Source organism: Taudactylus pleione, unplaced genomic scaffold, assembly GCF_031769625.1.
Source record: "Taudactylus pleione unplaced genomic scaffold, aTauple2 ptg000676l, whole genome shotgun sequence".
Taxonomy (NCBI): domain Eukaryota; kingdom Metazoa; phylum Chordata; class Amphibia; order Anura; family Myobatrachidae; genus Taudactylus; species Taudactylus pleione.
The window spans coordinates 693,781-708,615 of record NW_028285078.1 but is presented as its reverse complement, the minus strand read 5'-3'; the positions used below and the strand labels follow the sequence as shown (position 1 = coordinate 708,615).

The window sequence follows — 14,835 nt, the reverse complement described above, 5'->3', positions numbered from 1 at the left end:
CCGAGATCTATTTTTTTTTGGTAGGAAGGAGGGTTGGGGGGGGGTTTGTCTAGTCATTCACTGTGCCAGGGCCGCCCAGAATTCTAGCTACGGCACTTATCCATGCTATACATATTTTAAAATGACGGGGACTTTAATTGTAAATCATTTTAAAAACAGCACTGTAATACATTTTCACTTTCCATGTTTACATTTTACACAATGTAAATACAAAGAAAACACACACATAAAAGGGATCGTTAGTTAAATTTAAATGAGAGAGTACTGCAGGGGGTAAAGATTACATGTTTGCTGATATCTTATGGAAGGTTTGTAGCCCTTTTCTATAAACTGTATGGGAGGTATTCCTATTCATCAATTGACAGTGTTATAAAGATAAACTCCAAGCACCACCTACAGGCTAGGACAGGTACTGCAAAGTAGTTTCATTCTTATTAGTAATGAGTAATAAACATATTTTTATAAAAATCATTAAGACTTGGGACAGAGTGAGTACTATTGTGCTGTGTATCTTTGTAAAAATCACTGTATGAATGCTGAGAAAGCGACCAAAGGCATATACACCTAAACAGGCTTGCTATTGTGGCATTTATGCCCGCCTGTGCAGACAGGACCGTGGAGGGAAGGGGCACACTAACATAGACTGAGTACAGTAATGGGGTGTGTGCACAATTGCAAACAGATGCTGACTAGCACATACACTTATATATACCTTATTATATATATTAGAAAGCTGTATTATTTAAGGGTGGTCAAAAATACTGTAGGTGCAAATACTGGATAAGATTGTGAATGGACGATTACAAATGCATGACTGATGCCGACAGTTGCTTCTTTCATTGCTCCAACATATATTATTCTGTTATTTGCATATTACATGAGGTGGGCGTTGCTTAAATATATTAAAGAGATTTTTTACGTTTTATTGATAGCGGTGCATATTTTGCAAGCAAAACAAATGGCAGAGATTATGGATGTAAATGGATGTGACATGTGCCTGGCAGAACCAGGAGTATATGCCTCAGATGTGCAGCTGCACATGTGTACGGCTCAGCATATGGACACAAATACCCGATATTCGCAGGAGCTACCGTATATACTCGAGTATAAGCCGAGTTTATCAGCACAAAAAAATGTGCTGAAAAAGTACCCCCTCGGCTTATACTCGAGTCAAGTGTAGCGCTGACCAAACACACAGCCGCTGGAGCCGGCAGCTGCGTGTTTGGTGTAATCAGCAGCCGCTGAGAGTCTGTCAGACTGCTGCTGCTCCCACTGCGGGAGCCATCTTCCGGCTCCCGCAGTGGGTGATGGGAGACACGTCGTCATGACGACGTCTCTCCCATACAAAGCGGCCGGAGGAGCGGACAGCGGCGGGACCAGGAGCGGGAGTTACAGGTAAGTGATTTTTTTTTTTATTCTTGTCACGTCTCTCTCTACTGGGGGGTGGGGACTACAGGGGGCACTACCAGGGGGCGATTACTGCAGGGGGCACTAAAAGGGGTATTACCACTGGGGGCACTACCAGGGGGGGATTACTACAGGGGGCACTACCAGGGGGGGAATTACTACAGGGGGGGATTACTACAGGGGGCACTAAAAGGGGGGATTACCACTGGGGGAACTACCAGGGGGGGGATTACTACAGGGGGCACTACCAGGGAGGGATTACTACAGGGGGCACTAAAAGGGGGGATTACCACTGGGGGTACTACTAGGGGGGATTACTACTGGAGGCACTGAAAGGGGGGATTACCACTGGGGGCACTACCAGGAGGGATTACTACTGGGGGCACAACCAGGGGGAATTACTACTGGGGGCACTACCAGCTCCTGCCATTTCCCACACTAGGCTTATACTCGAGTCAATACGTTTTCCCAGTTTTTTGGGGTAAAAGTAGGTACCTCGGCTTATATTCGGGTCGGCTTATACTCGAGTATATACGGTATATTAGTGTAAATTTTAGTATATTTCCAGAATAATAGCAACCAATCAGATGACAGCTTTCATTGACTAACTGGCACAGGACAGAAACAAGCTAATTGTGGATTGGTTGTTCTAGCTTGATGTGAATTTCTTCCCAAAATGTAATGTAAGTAAATAAGCCTTGCTGTGTTAGAAATTAAAAGTAAAACACGTTTGTGGGTGTCTGTGCCACTTACCATCTAACTTACCATAAAGGACAGTGTTAGGTCAGGCATGCCACTAAGCTTCACACAAGCGTCGATCACCCCCTGAATTTCGGCAGTAACGGTGCATCCTGCGAGAAGGGAGGGATAAGTATTATCACTGACCTCATCAATGAAGGCAAATGTAAGCGCTGGGCCGAATTCAAGAGAACACAAGTCCTTCTGCAGATGGATCTTGCATTTTTTCATAATTACACGTCAGAGACGAACATGGGGGAAGATGTACTAAGGCTTGAAAAGTGATGAAGTGGATGGTGATAAAGTACCAACCAATCAGCTCCTAACTGTCATTTTTCAAACACAGCCTGTAAAATGACAGTTAGTATCTGATTGGCTGGTACTTTATCACTTTCCACTTCCCCCATGCAGCGATGTGCGTCTTATGCATCTCAGCGGCATCTCCACTTCTGGATGTAGCTGGGCGGTTACTGGGTGTGCGTGTTTCTTGGGCGTGTAGGCGCAATTGCAGGCTAAGCAGAACTGAGCATACGCAGAGATCTATTTGATTCCAGATGGATCTCTTGCACCAGGTTTAGAGCTGGTGAGCATGCACCATAATAGTGATGACAGGCACTTTAACCAGCAGATGGATGGGTGCGATGCGGCCTCATAGATGCATCCCTGAATACCGGCGAAAATGTGCATTATTTCCGACCATATAAAGGGGAATTCAATTAGGTTTGATTAACTCGCACCACGAGTAAGTGTGCCTATATGCCGCACTTACAGTACACCCGGATTTACATTTTATTTGTTTGCAGCCCCAAAGGGCCACGAGCAAGACTATGAAAGCCCAGCGCGATTCCAAGCCGCAAGGGGGGTCTACACGCTGTCACAATGGTAACTTGCCCCCCCTCAAACGCGGGTGCAAGATAATCGCACCTAATTGAATTCCCCCAGTAATGTGGCCGACCTGCCCGCAACTCTGTACCAGGCCCATTGTTGTGAAACCCTATCACTAACTGGCACTGACTAGGACTCATATCAATTACTGCAAGACAGACAGTTACTGGGAGATGGACATATAGACGGGAATGTGTTCTTCAATTATTCATGTATCTGATAACTATTGTCTACACTGAGGGAGGATGTATTCGCTGCACACAATACAACATACTTATTTCTAACACAACTATAATTCTTTTTAGGGGAAAGAACAATGATTCTATGTAAGGAATAGATTAATATCAGTCGGGGTCCCTTGCTGTATGAGTACAGTACTCTCTGCTAGCCATGATGTTCTAGGTATCTAACCAGTCACCTGATTTATCAATAATAGCATCTATCTCTTCTATGACATCAAAGTAGGCCTCGTTGTTGGTATACTTCACTCCAGTTCTTCTCCAAGGAACCACCGAGAGTTGCCCTGTGGGGAGTTGGTCGCCCACATTGGAGCTGCCTGGAACCAAAACAAAGTTAAATCAAACTTTCAAGAATTAATTCCACTCTTTTTGCCCTGACTTCACTATCCACACTGACTTCACTGGATGAAAGTCTATAGTGGACGGAGAATTGGGAGCCGTGCAGCATATTTAATAAAAAATTTTAAAAAAAAGGAGCAGGGAAATGGGGGAAGTGGGTCTATGTATAAAATAAAAAAACAGCAGACAATCTGCCCAGCGGGATCACCCTGAAATGAGGGGACCTATACTATTCATGTCAGCGGAGCTGACGTAGCTCTTCATTAAAAATGTAATTATAATTACAGATTAAAAGGTCAGCAAGAAAAATGTGCTTGCTAATGGAGGGTTTTAACTATTCAGATAAATTAGGATAATGACACTAGTGATTCATGCAAAGAAAATCAATGGGTTAAATTCAATTAGATGCGAGGGGGGCGAGTTGCTATAGTAACGGCGTGGAAATGCTGACAATTATCCTGCAATTCTCCCCTTTAGTGGCCCAATCTCGCCTCGGGCTAGTGGGGATTTGTACACAGCCCTATGGGGGGTGTTGAAAAAAATGTGTGAGGCTGGCAATACCGTAAATGTGGCATAAAGCCGCACTTACTCATGGCCCTGGGTAAGTCGCTTCTAATTGAATCGACCCTAATAATTTACTTACTTAGTAGACTAAAACCTTTCACGAGGGGTAGGAGAACTCACCAGAGGGGTGTGCTGTTGGGCTCCACACAACATCACAGAACAGATACTATACCTAATGTACAGCTAAAGAATAGTGATCACAACACGGTAACTTTAGGTTTTATTAAACACTTTGTAAAGAGTCTATAAAAACTAGGGTGACGATTAATAAGCTTCAAGAAGGACTAAAGTTTGTAGCCTGGGACAATGATCTCTTCGATAAAAACAAGGATCAAATTGAAGGGGTTTTTTTTCAATATGTGTGGTAGAACGCAATTACCATATAGGAACAACATTACTGCAAAAGAGCAACCGATGTGGCCAAGTAAAAAATTATTTAATGTAATAAGGGGGAGCATTATATTTCCTAAAACTAGAAGAGACTGCAGGCTGCAGGATTTAAAGGAAAAATAATATTCAATACGAAACAGGCCAGCTTTTATATTAAATATAATTGTCCCTTTAAATCCACTGGCAGAAACCACCAAAGACTCAGCAGCTTTGAAAAGCAACACATAGGCCCGTATTCAATATGGAACGAAAAGCCGTTTTTGGTGAAACTTTTTCGCGGGTGACGTAATTTTCGCCTGTTTTGGTTTTACCCCGTATTCAATTTGAAGGAATTTCCGCCTAGGCGGAAAGTCAATGCAATGTAATAGGCGAAAAAGTTTCACCTATGAATAGCAGGCGGAAAAAAGTGCAGTATTGGGGTTTTGGGGTGCGCAGGAACCCCCGTGCAGACTTCAGACAGTCCCCCAAAAGTAAACTGTGTCAAAAAAATGAAAACACACTTAAGGACCACCCAAAAAAATGACTTTGAAAAAGGGGGTGAAAAAAAAAGTTGGGGTACAAAGTTAAAAACTAGCGAACTTGACTCTGGGGGGTCCCCTAGTATGCCCCATGTGTTTTTTTCATTGCAGGTGCTTGCAGCAGGTGGATTTTTCATGATTTTTACAACTACACTTTACCAACTTTTAAATATGCTGTTCCCCATTTTGAAGTCCCCCAAATTTGCTGGGATAACTTATTTTCTGGAAAAATTCCTCCTGAATACTATTCCGCATTACATATAGAAAAACGCTATTTAGCAGCTATTGAGCCCGTTTAAAAACACCAAATACCTTCAGCAAGCCAAATCAGGGGGTACAATAGGGAACCCCATGTCAGAGCATCTTTTGGGGGGTGTCAGACTGATTTCCCCAAATCTGTCAGCACTTTCCACCTGTTTCAGTATTGCAGGGTGCCTTTTTCGCGTACTTTCATATTGAATACGGGATAAAGCGTGCACGCGTGCGATACTTTTCCGCCTGCCAAACAGGTGAAGGAGGCGGAAAGTCCGGGAGGCGGAAAAGTATCGCGGCTCGGCTCATATTGAATACGGCTCATAGTATGTTTATCGCTTAACCGGGGAAATACAAGGAAAGTGCTGTAGTAAATCGTGTAATGAGAAGTCAGGATAGCAAGTGTTGAAGAGTGCGGATTGGGAAAACAGAGCAAGTCTAGTGCTAAGAATATTTTTCAAGCACATAAACAGCAAAATAAATAAAACTTATAATACGGGGCCACTAAATGACAAAGCAGGAATCCTGGCAAAGGTAATGTGTAAGCTGATATATCATACTGTATATGTTTTATGCCGGTAATCACAAAAGGAAAATGACAGGTCAGGAAACAGGTTGTGTAGCAGTAGTCTATATAACATTAATGTTATGGTGCATACACACGGTCAGATTTTTCCTTCAGATCTGAATGAAAAACTATTTAAAAATCGTTCAGTCGTTCATATCTGAAGGAAAATCTGACATATCTGACAGATCTGTCAGATGAACGATTTGAACGATGCACGCTCCCGATGGTCAGATAATGATATCTGACATCTGATGTGTTTGCAGTCAGACTTGGACGATTTCCATTAATTTTAATGCAGTCAAAAATCGTTCAATCGTTCAAATCTTTGGTAAAAATCGTTCGTCTGACAGATCTGACCGTGTGTATGCTCCATTACATGTCTTATGCTGGGCATACACAGCCAGATAAAATGTCTGTCAGACCGACAGACATTTTATCTGGCCGGCTGCCAGCCGCAGATGTCGCCGGCATACACTGTGAGAGAAATCTCACAGTGTATAGCCTGACATCCGCGCTCCGCCCCCGGGGGAGGAGACATTTCCCTGTTCCTTCCGTAGGAAGGAACACAGGAAATGTCTGTCTGTCGGCCGCGCTGGGCATACACTGCCCGATGCGGCCGACAGTTACCGGGTAAATATCGCATCGGACGGGCATGCTGGACAATCCTGCATGCCCGACCGAGCAATATTTAACCCTCAGTCGCCCGCACACACGCTACAATTATCGGGGCGATCCGCCGATATCAGGCGGATCGCCCCGATAATTGTAGCGTGTATGGCCAGCATAAGATGTAAGACAGATGCACCCAGGTGACATTCACCCATGTGTGCCAAATAACTAAAGGTTATTAATATACCTCTATAGCTGCATACACACACAACGATTTTGTTACCAACGATTTTCTGTCAGATTTTTTAAAGTGTAATGAACAATTTTTTAAAACTACAAAAGATTTTTGCATATTCCCTTACTGAGTTGGTCAGTCTGACTGAACCACAAACTACTAACGTGAACGCGCATGAACGATAATCATTCATCGTTTTAACTCAGAAAGTGAACGATTTTTTCAACGATTAACAATATCGTTATCGATAATCGTTCAAAAAATCGTTGTGGTGCATACACACGGTCAGATTTGTCAGATGAACGATTGATCGATCTGAACGATTTGACCAACGATTTGAACTACGAACGATTTTTGACTGCATTAAAATGAATGGAGTCGTCCAAGTCTGACTGCAAACACATCAGATGTCAGATATCGTTATCTGACCATCGGGAACGCGCATCATTCATCATCCAAACATGTCAGATTTTCCTGCAGATATGAACGATTTTTGAAATAGTTATCGTTCAGATCTGAAGAAAATCTGACCGTGTGTATGCACCATAAGTCTTATAGTTATAGACCCTTATATTTGGTTGAGCGCAGCAAGATTACAGGAAAAGGATGGGGGGAGTATGGGAACCAGGAATGGTGGATCTGTGAGCATAAATTCAGCTGTTATTTGAAGGCAGCCTAAAGAATGAGATTCTAGATCAGTGATTCCCAACCTCGGTCCTCAAGGCACACTAAAAGTCCTGGTTTTAGTGATATCCATGATTGTGCTCAGATGGTTAAATCAAAATAACTGAGGTACTAATTAAGTCACTTGTGCTCAAGTATGGCTATCCCTAAAACCTGGACTGTTAGTGTGCCTTGAGGACCGTGGTTGGGAACCCCTGCTCTAGATAATATTACAGCAAATGACTTGATAGCACAGTGTCAGAGAGGGTTCACATAATAGTCTGTTATATATGAGAGCTAGGTCTAAGAGAGTACGTACATGGGTACAGAATCCAAAGGACAGTTATGAATAGACCATACATAAGACAGGCTAAAGTTATTAATAGTGCCCCAGAAGGATAAATATTGGGATATGTCTGTTTCAGTCTTTTTATTAATGTCCTTGTAGATGGCCCAGAAATACTGAGGTCACAGAGCTGCGCAAGAATAACAGAGCAGGATAGTAACCTGCGATAGTAAATTAAACCAACAGGCAAATTGGGCCACGGAAAACAACAGATATGGTAAGAACTTACCTTTGTTATCTTTGTTTCTACGAAGTCCATAGGGTCCACAGGGTTGACCTTGGGGTATAGGTTGGGAACCAAATCCGGGCACCACGCAGTTAAAGCTTTTAGCTCCCAGGATGCACTTGGGTCCACTCTCCCTATAACCCCACCCCCAAGCCAGAGGCACCTCAGTTTTTAAGTAGCCAAAGGCCGGAGGAGGAGAGAAAAAGAGAGATAGAAAACTGGAACACTCAATAACCATACTCACAGAAATGGGAGACGGAAAACCGGTGACCAGCCACACAGCCCATATGAAGCCAGGTGCGTCAGGGCGGGCGCCCTGTGGACCCTATGGACTTCGTAGAAACAGAGATAACAAAGGTAAGTTCGTACCATATCTCTTGTTTTCTACTTCAGGGTCCATAGGGGGTCCACAGGGTTGACCTTGGGGATGCCCCAAAGCAGTTCAACCAAGGGTGGGGACACTCCTGTGTCGAGAGGAGAATCCGTCGCCAAAAAGGAAGCATCCTGAGAGGCAAAGGAAACCAATGCCTAGAACCTTAAAAAGGTGTGGACAGAAGACCACGTGGTCACCTAGTAAGGCAAAACAGCCGAGGCGCCACAGCGAGCCGCCCAGGAGGGTTACATGGCCCGAGAAAAAACAAGCCTCAACGACAGAAAGGCCTACCCATGGGAAGGCCCCTGAGGAAGACATACGAGGCCATCAAGCCGAAATTTGGTTATAAGCCGACCAGCCTTTCCTGTGAAAGCCAGAAATCGCAGACCACCAATAAGGAGTCCGAATTCCGTAAGGAACTTGAACGGATCACATAAATCCAAAGAGGCCGGACCACAGTCAATGAGGCCACACCAGCCGAGAGGACTGGGGACTGAATGGCCGTACCAGAAGTTCCAGAATAATATGGAACCTAAAAACCACTTTAAGAAGAAACACAGGGCTAGAGCAACTTACACCACGACATGATGCCCTCCAGAAGAGGGAGCCACATGAGGACGCTCCCAATTCAGACACTCTCTTGGTTGATATAAACACCCTGAGAGAAAGAGAGAGCCTAAGCAATAGACCATGTAATGGCTATCACCACCAGCGGTTCCATTGACTGTCCCCGGAGGGAACGAAGAACCACTACTAACTCCCAAGGAATCCCTAGGGAGGACAAATGGAGGCATAATCAAGAAAAACACTCCAAAGGATGAACTGTATACCAGAGTGGAGCAATTCCATATCTTAACCATACTGACAGTTTAGAGATCCGCAGGAAGGCCAGGCCAAGGGTGAAACCCAAGCCAGCTGGAAGGAATGCCAGAATATCTGGAAATCCTGGACACCGGAGAATCGTATCGACGGGTACAATACCATAAGAATTATGGCTGCCACAGTTCGTGGTAGGTCCCGTGGTAGGTCCCAGCAAAAGCTGATCTATGTGCTCTAATCATTCCAACGATGACAAAGCCAGGGAAGCCGTAAGACCACTGTAGGGACGCAGTCAAAGACAAACGACCCAGGTCCAAGGCAAAACCAATGACCCTGAGACAACAGGTCCGGGCAGTGAAGCATCAGGAACGGAGTATCGATGGAGAGACTCCGAAAATCCAAGTACCCCTGACATCTGTGGCAATCAGGAGCCACCAGCAGGAAAGCATCTCCGTCTCGATTTAAACACTTCCCTCGAGGAAGAAGGGAGACCGGAGAACACAGGTACGCAAAGTGGAAGGACCACTTCACCGACAAAGAGTCACTGAAGGTTGCTTCAGAATCCCCAGAGCTGGACTGTAACACCATAGTGTGATAAAGTCAGAAGGCCAGGAGGGTCACCTCCGGGGGGCCCCCCTGCTCACCAGGAGATGAAACCTCTCTTGGGGAAGAGATTAGTCCCCGGGATGCACGTTGTGACGCTTGAGGACTCCCGCTTCCCCATGGAGAGCTTCTGAAATGAACGCTGCCGAGATAGTCGGGAGGAGACCCTCGGACTATGTCCGAATGTGTGACATACCTGTCATTGCCACCCAATGAACAGTGTTGCTAAAAAGGAAGCCACTGTCCTGACCCTGTCGAACTGAACTTTTTCAGGTTCACCGGGAAACAAGAGTTATGCCAGAGTGAAGGCCCAAGACAGGCTAAAGTTCCAACAAGATAATTGACAGGGTGGAATCGACAGACGTCCAACTGCACTGAAATGGATGCGAACCAGACACTGTCCATAGCAAAGAATACCCTGGACGAGATGGCCATAGCCACCCGGAAAGGGACCGACTTGCCTCCGGGGAGAGCATCATCGTTTGAACAGTGATCCGACAGAAAAAAAACTCGTTCCATCTGGAGATAAGACAATTATGGAAAGGCCTGGAATGGAACTGAGCCCATTCCACCCTTCCAAAGGCAGACACTGAATAGTTGACCATGCATCCCAGAGTGTAAAGACATATGTCGACTGCGTAGACATCCATGTACTCCTAATGGAAGAGTGGAGATTCCGTCTTACGCCAGAAGAATTCTCAGCTTCTGAGAATCCAGCAGGGCTCCTAGACGAAGAATACCCAGATAGGGATGCAGGGAGGACTTTTTCCCCGCTGATTAAACGTCTGCACCCTGAATAAGCCACGGTCATCCTGGCCTGGCTGTAAAGTACCCCGGTGATCCTGCTAAGAGCAGGAGGCCGTCCAGGTACAGGAGCATTGGTATATACTGAACAGGAGAACTGTCAGAAAATCCAAAACGCTGGTAAACCCCTGTGGGGCTGAGGACAGTCCCAACAGGCAGAGCCCGAAAAATTGGAAGTGTTGCTGTGATGCAGCAAACCACAGTCCATGCTGAGGAAAGGTCTCTGTAAGTACCCGTAGGCACGCGTCCTGTATATCCAGTGATACCATAAAGTCCCCAGGTTCCAAACATAGTATGATGGAGCATAGGGATTGCCCCCTGAGCCCAGGTAGCTTTAGGAACTGGTTCAGGGAATTGAGACAGAGAATAGGCCAAAGAGGACCATTCAGCCACCGCACCAGAAAGAAAGCAGAACAACCAGTCCCTCGCTGAGAAAGTGGGGATGGCCTAATTAGCTCCGCTTATCGCAACAACTGTATAGCTTTCTGGATTTGTAAGGCTCTGTTCGGGTCTGAATAAGGGCCCGTGTACCATCACATGTAAAGAGGCCGCATGAGCAAAGAGAGGGCGTACCCTCCTACCCACGTAGCCGCGGCAACTTGACACTAGTACCGGGTGAACTGAGAAAAACGCTAACTCCCAGTGGTAGGCCTGTATCGTCAGGCTGAAGATATATACGTAGGTTCACAAGCAGGATCGGCTGGCAGTCCAGGCCTGCTTGGTACTGGATATGTCGGCCCTTGTAGAGGCCGATAGTCTACGAAGAAACAGTCCTTTAGGCTGACCCAGGGAACAAAAAGACTTAACAGACTCAGTCCGAGGCCTTGTAGTGGGCATAGCTGAAGGCGGTAAACTTGTCGTTAGTAATACTGCCAATGTAACTACAATCTTGTCAAGGTCAGGACCAAACAAGATCTACCCTATAGATGGTATCTGCACCTCTACATTCCCAAAGCGCCGCCATAGGGTATTACGAAGGATACAGTCGCAGCCGGAACTCTGAAAGTTAGGAGACTGGTATCCAATATAGGTATTTCCACCTATGACAACTGCATATATTACGTAAGTGACCAAATACATTTGAACCCCAGACGTGTTGGAGGGGAAAAAACATTACAAATGCATCAGCTCAGTATGCAATAGTATTAACCAACCATGCTATAGCCATGGTAGGATGGACAACAACCCCTGAAAGCAAGTATACTGATTTCAGGCAGAGTTACCACCTACGGATCCGAAGAATCTGACCACGCAGGAATGGGAGGTGTAATCAGACGAGTAACACATCCATCCACCCCCTCGAGGGACTCGTGATGACCCTCAGGGAATTTGGGACAGGAGGCCAAACACTGTTGTAATACCTCGTATCTGGCAACAGCCAGAGTCCCGCCATGCGATCCACCAGCTAGCCAGCAACAGGGAACCCGAAGGCACGTAAGACTGAGGGTGTATGATACAAGGTGCAGGTCAACATTCACTCTATCCAGAATGGACCTGCTACCAGCCCTAAAGCAGGGATAATAATACCAGAAATAGGCTTCTCCCCCGTGTAAGAGGGAAAGAGCCCAAAACAGCATCCAGCTCACGGCAGAGCCAACTGGGAAGTAACCACAGGGCGTATACCATGCCATTTTGCATTTTGTTGAAAAAACGACATCCACCCAGGGTGGCAGTTGTTGTAATCCCTGCAAGGGGAATGACAGACCGTTGTGGTACCTGTAAGGAGTGATAGTCTGTGTCACAGGAGTAGAGTGCAAGGAACTGCAAGATACCCTGAGATGAAAAGGGCAGTATGGTGAAGTAACCCCAAGTGAGGTACAACAAAGGGGCCCGCCCGGCGAACCGCAATCGAGAGGATCCCAAAAAACAAACCGCCCAAGGAGGTCGTGTAAGGGACCCGGCACCAGATAGCGCCGCATACATAACCCTTTATGAGTCATATCCTCCACACTAACACCTGCAGCACATGACTTGCAGGATAGCAAAAATGGGTGCAGTATCGCGCTCTTTCCCCTTGTCAGCCCTATCTGACCATGGCGGAAATATCAAGCAGCGCTATACTGGTCCTGAATGATGCTAAAATTAGCTGCAGGGACCCATTTTCCGCGTATGCAACACACAGTTCCACCTAAAATATGGCAACGTGCAGCACGTAACAGTATGTGACAAACCTCACAAATATTAACGAGTATATAAATGTGAGGTCTCAGAACCACCCTAAGTACAGCTGTATTAGGGCAGATAAAGAAAAGGGATAGATATACACTGACAGGTGAGAATAAAGAACAGACAGTCAGCACTAGCATAAGTCACATACCATGCTGACATATATATATATATATATATATATATACATACATAAACATGTCATATAATATACTGCACTATGGGCCTGATTCAGAGCTGAACGCTCTGACCAGAGCGCTCGCTCTGAATCAGGGCCCTCCTACCTGAAAATGGAGCGGCCTCCTGGCCGCTCGCATAGCTGTGGGTGACCACCCACAGCATATGCGAGTGGCCAAAAAGATGGTCGCGATGGTCTTTGACCATCTCGCTTGCGACGAGACCTTGCGGTAGGGTCTCGTTGCCGCAAGCCCAGGAGTGATTTTGGCTCTATCAGAGCCAAAATCACTCCCACTGACATCACTAGTGATGTCAGTGGGGCCGGCTTCAGACGGTAGGCGTTCCCATGGGAATGCCTCAGTCTGGCAGCCACGCCCCCGGCACGCCCACCAAAGGGGCCATGCTGTCAATCAACATCGACAGCATGCCCCCTTTGGTGCGAGACCCGGAGCGACGGAGAGCCCGTCGCTATCCGGGTCTCGCGCATGCGCACGACGGAGCTCCCTCCATCGTGCGCATGCGCAGTGGGGCTACATCGACCCGCTTGCGAGCGTCCTTTGCTCGCGAGCGGGTCTGAATGACCCCCTTTGTCACTGCATTCAACTTACCCAGATTCAGTCTCTGGGAAGGCTACAGCGCTGTGTACACTCACCTAAGGGTGAGGTACGCAGGGGGACTGGACCAACTGTCATCTCTGGAGATTTCTGCTGCACCACAGAGAAATGGCCACTGGAGACCTCAGAAAAAGCGTGGCCCGTGGAGGAAGCAGCTCAGCGACGCCAGACTATGGTTACTGAAAGGCTGAGCTGAGGGGAGGAGCCTCTACAACAGGGAAGGCTTCCTCCCCTGGCCGGCTATTAACCCCCCGGGACGCCAGCTCCCAGCGCCGATCGCTAAGTCCCTGGTGGTCTAGTGGACACACGGGGTATGGGGGGGGCCCGCCGCCATTGCCGGCGCCTCCGGTCTGTCCCCAGAGACCGGAGGCACAGGACTGCATATTAAATACGCGGATCACCCCGTGGATCTGGCAGCAGTCCAGGGCGCCCGAAGAGTCCGGCTAGTACAGACTCTGGGGTCCCGCTGAGATCCCCAGATCTGTACTGGCATCTCAGCGCCAGCGGGGTGACAGTCCGACGCTGCCACTCTAAAAGTCCAAAGTAAAATAAAAACTCTGTTCTTTTGAAAAAAATAAAATAAAAAAAAATAAAGCTTAGGGGCTGTTAATCAGCTCCCCACTGCACTAAACGGTGACCCGACTCCGGCCGGGCACCAACTTAAACTGAGGTGCCTCTGGCTTGGGGGTGGGGTTATAGAGAGAGTGGACCCAAATGCATCCTGGGAGCTAAAAGCTTTAACTGCGTGGTGCCCGGATTTGGTTCCCAACCTATACCCCAAGGTCAACCCTGTGGACCCCCTATGGACCCTGAAGTAGAAAGTCAGCTGACATTTATTGTAGGTAAGTATAGGGCATGCACTGAGGCCGGAATCGGTATGATTTACCGCCGGACCCATGCCTGGCGGTTGGAATCCCGACAGCGGCATCCCGGCAGAGGAGAAAATCCCGATCATCCCCAGGTAAGTATATACTAACCTATTTCTACCCCCTAACCCTTCTTAGGGGTGCCTAACCCTAACCTTCCCCCCCAGTGCCTAACCCTAACCCCCCCTTCCCTGCCGCCTAAACCTAAGTCCCCCGGGGGGGTGCCTAACGCTAACCCACCCTTCCCCTAGCCTAAACCTAACCTCCCGGGGGGGGTGCCTAACCCTAAGTCTCCCCCGGGAATCCTAACCCCCCCCCCGTGGCTATCCGCGCTCGGCGTCCCTTCGATCGGGATGCCGGGCGTCGGGCTCCCGGCGTATGTCTATTGACAGGCGTCGGCATATTGACGCCTGTCTTTAGACCCTTGCCGGGAT

General features: G+C 47.1%; 1 protein-coding gene across 1 annotated transcript in view; it reads right to left on the bottom strand.

Annotated features, from left to right (window-relative positions):
- AP3M2 (adaptor related protein complex 3 subunit mu 2) overlaps positions 1 to 14,835 on the bottom strand; it is a 42,938-nt gene that overhangs the window by 21,259 nt on the left and 6,844 nt on the right. The window contains exons 4-5 of the mRNA XM_088455879.1: positions 3,449 to 3,586; positions 2,173 to 2,258 (exon numbers count right to left, since the gene is read on the bottom strand). Of these exons, the coding sequence (XP_088312005.1) occupies positions 2,173 to 2,258; positions 3,449 to 3,586 (224 nt within the window). The remainder of the gene's footprint in view (positions 1 to 2,172; positions 2,259 to 3,448; positions 3,587 to 14,835) is intronic.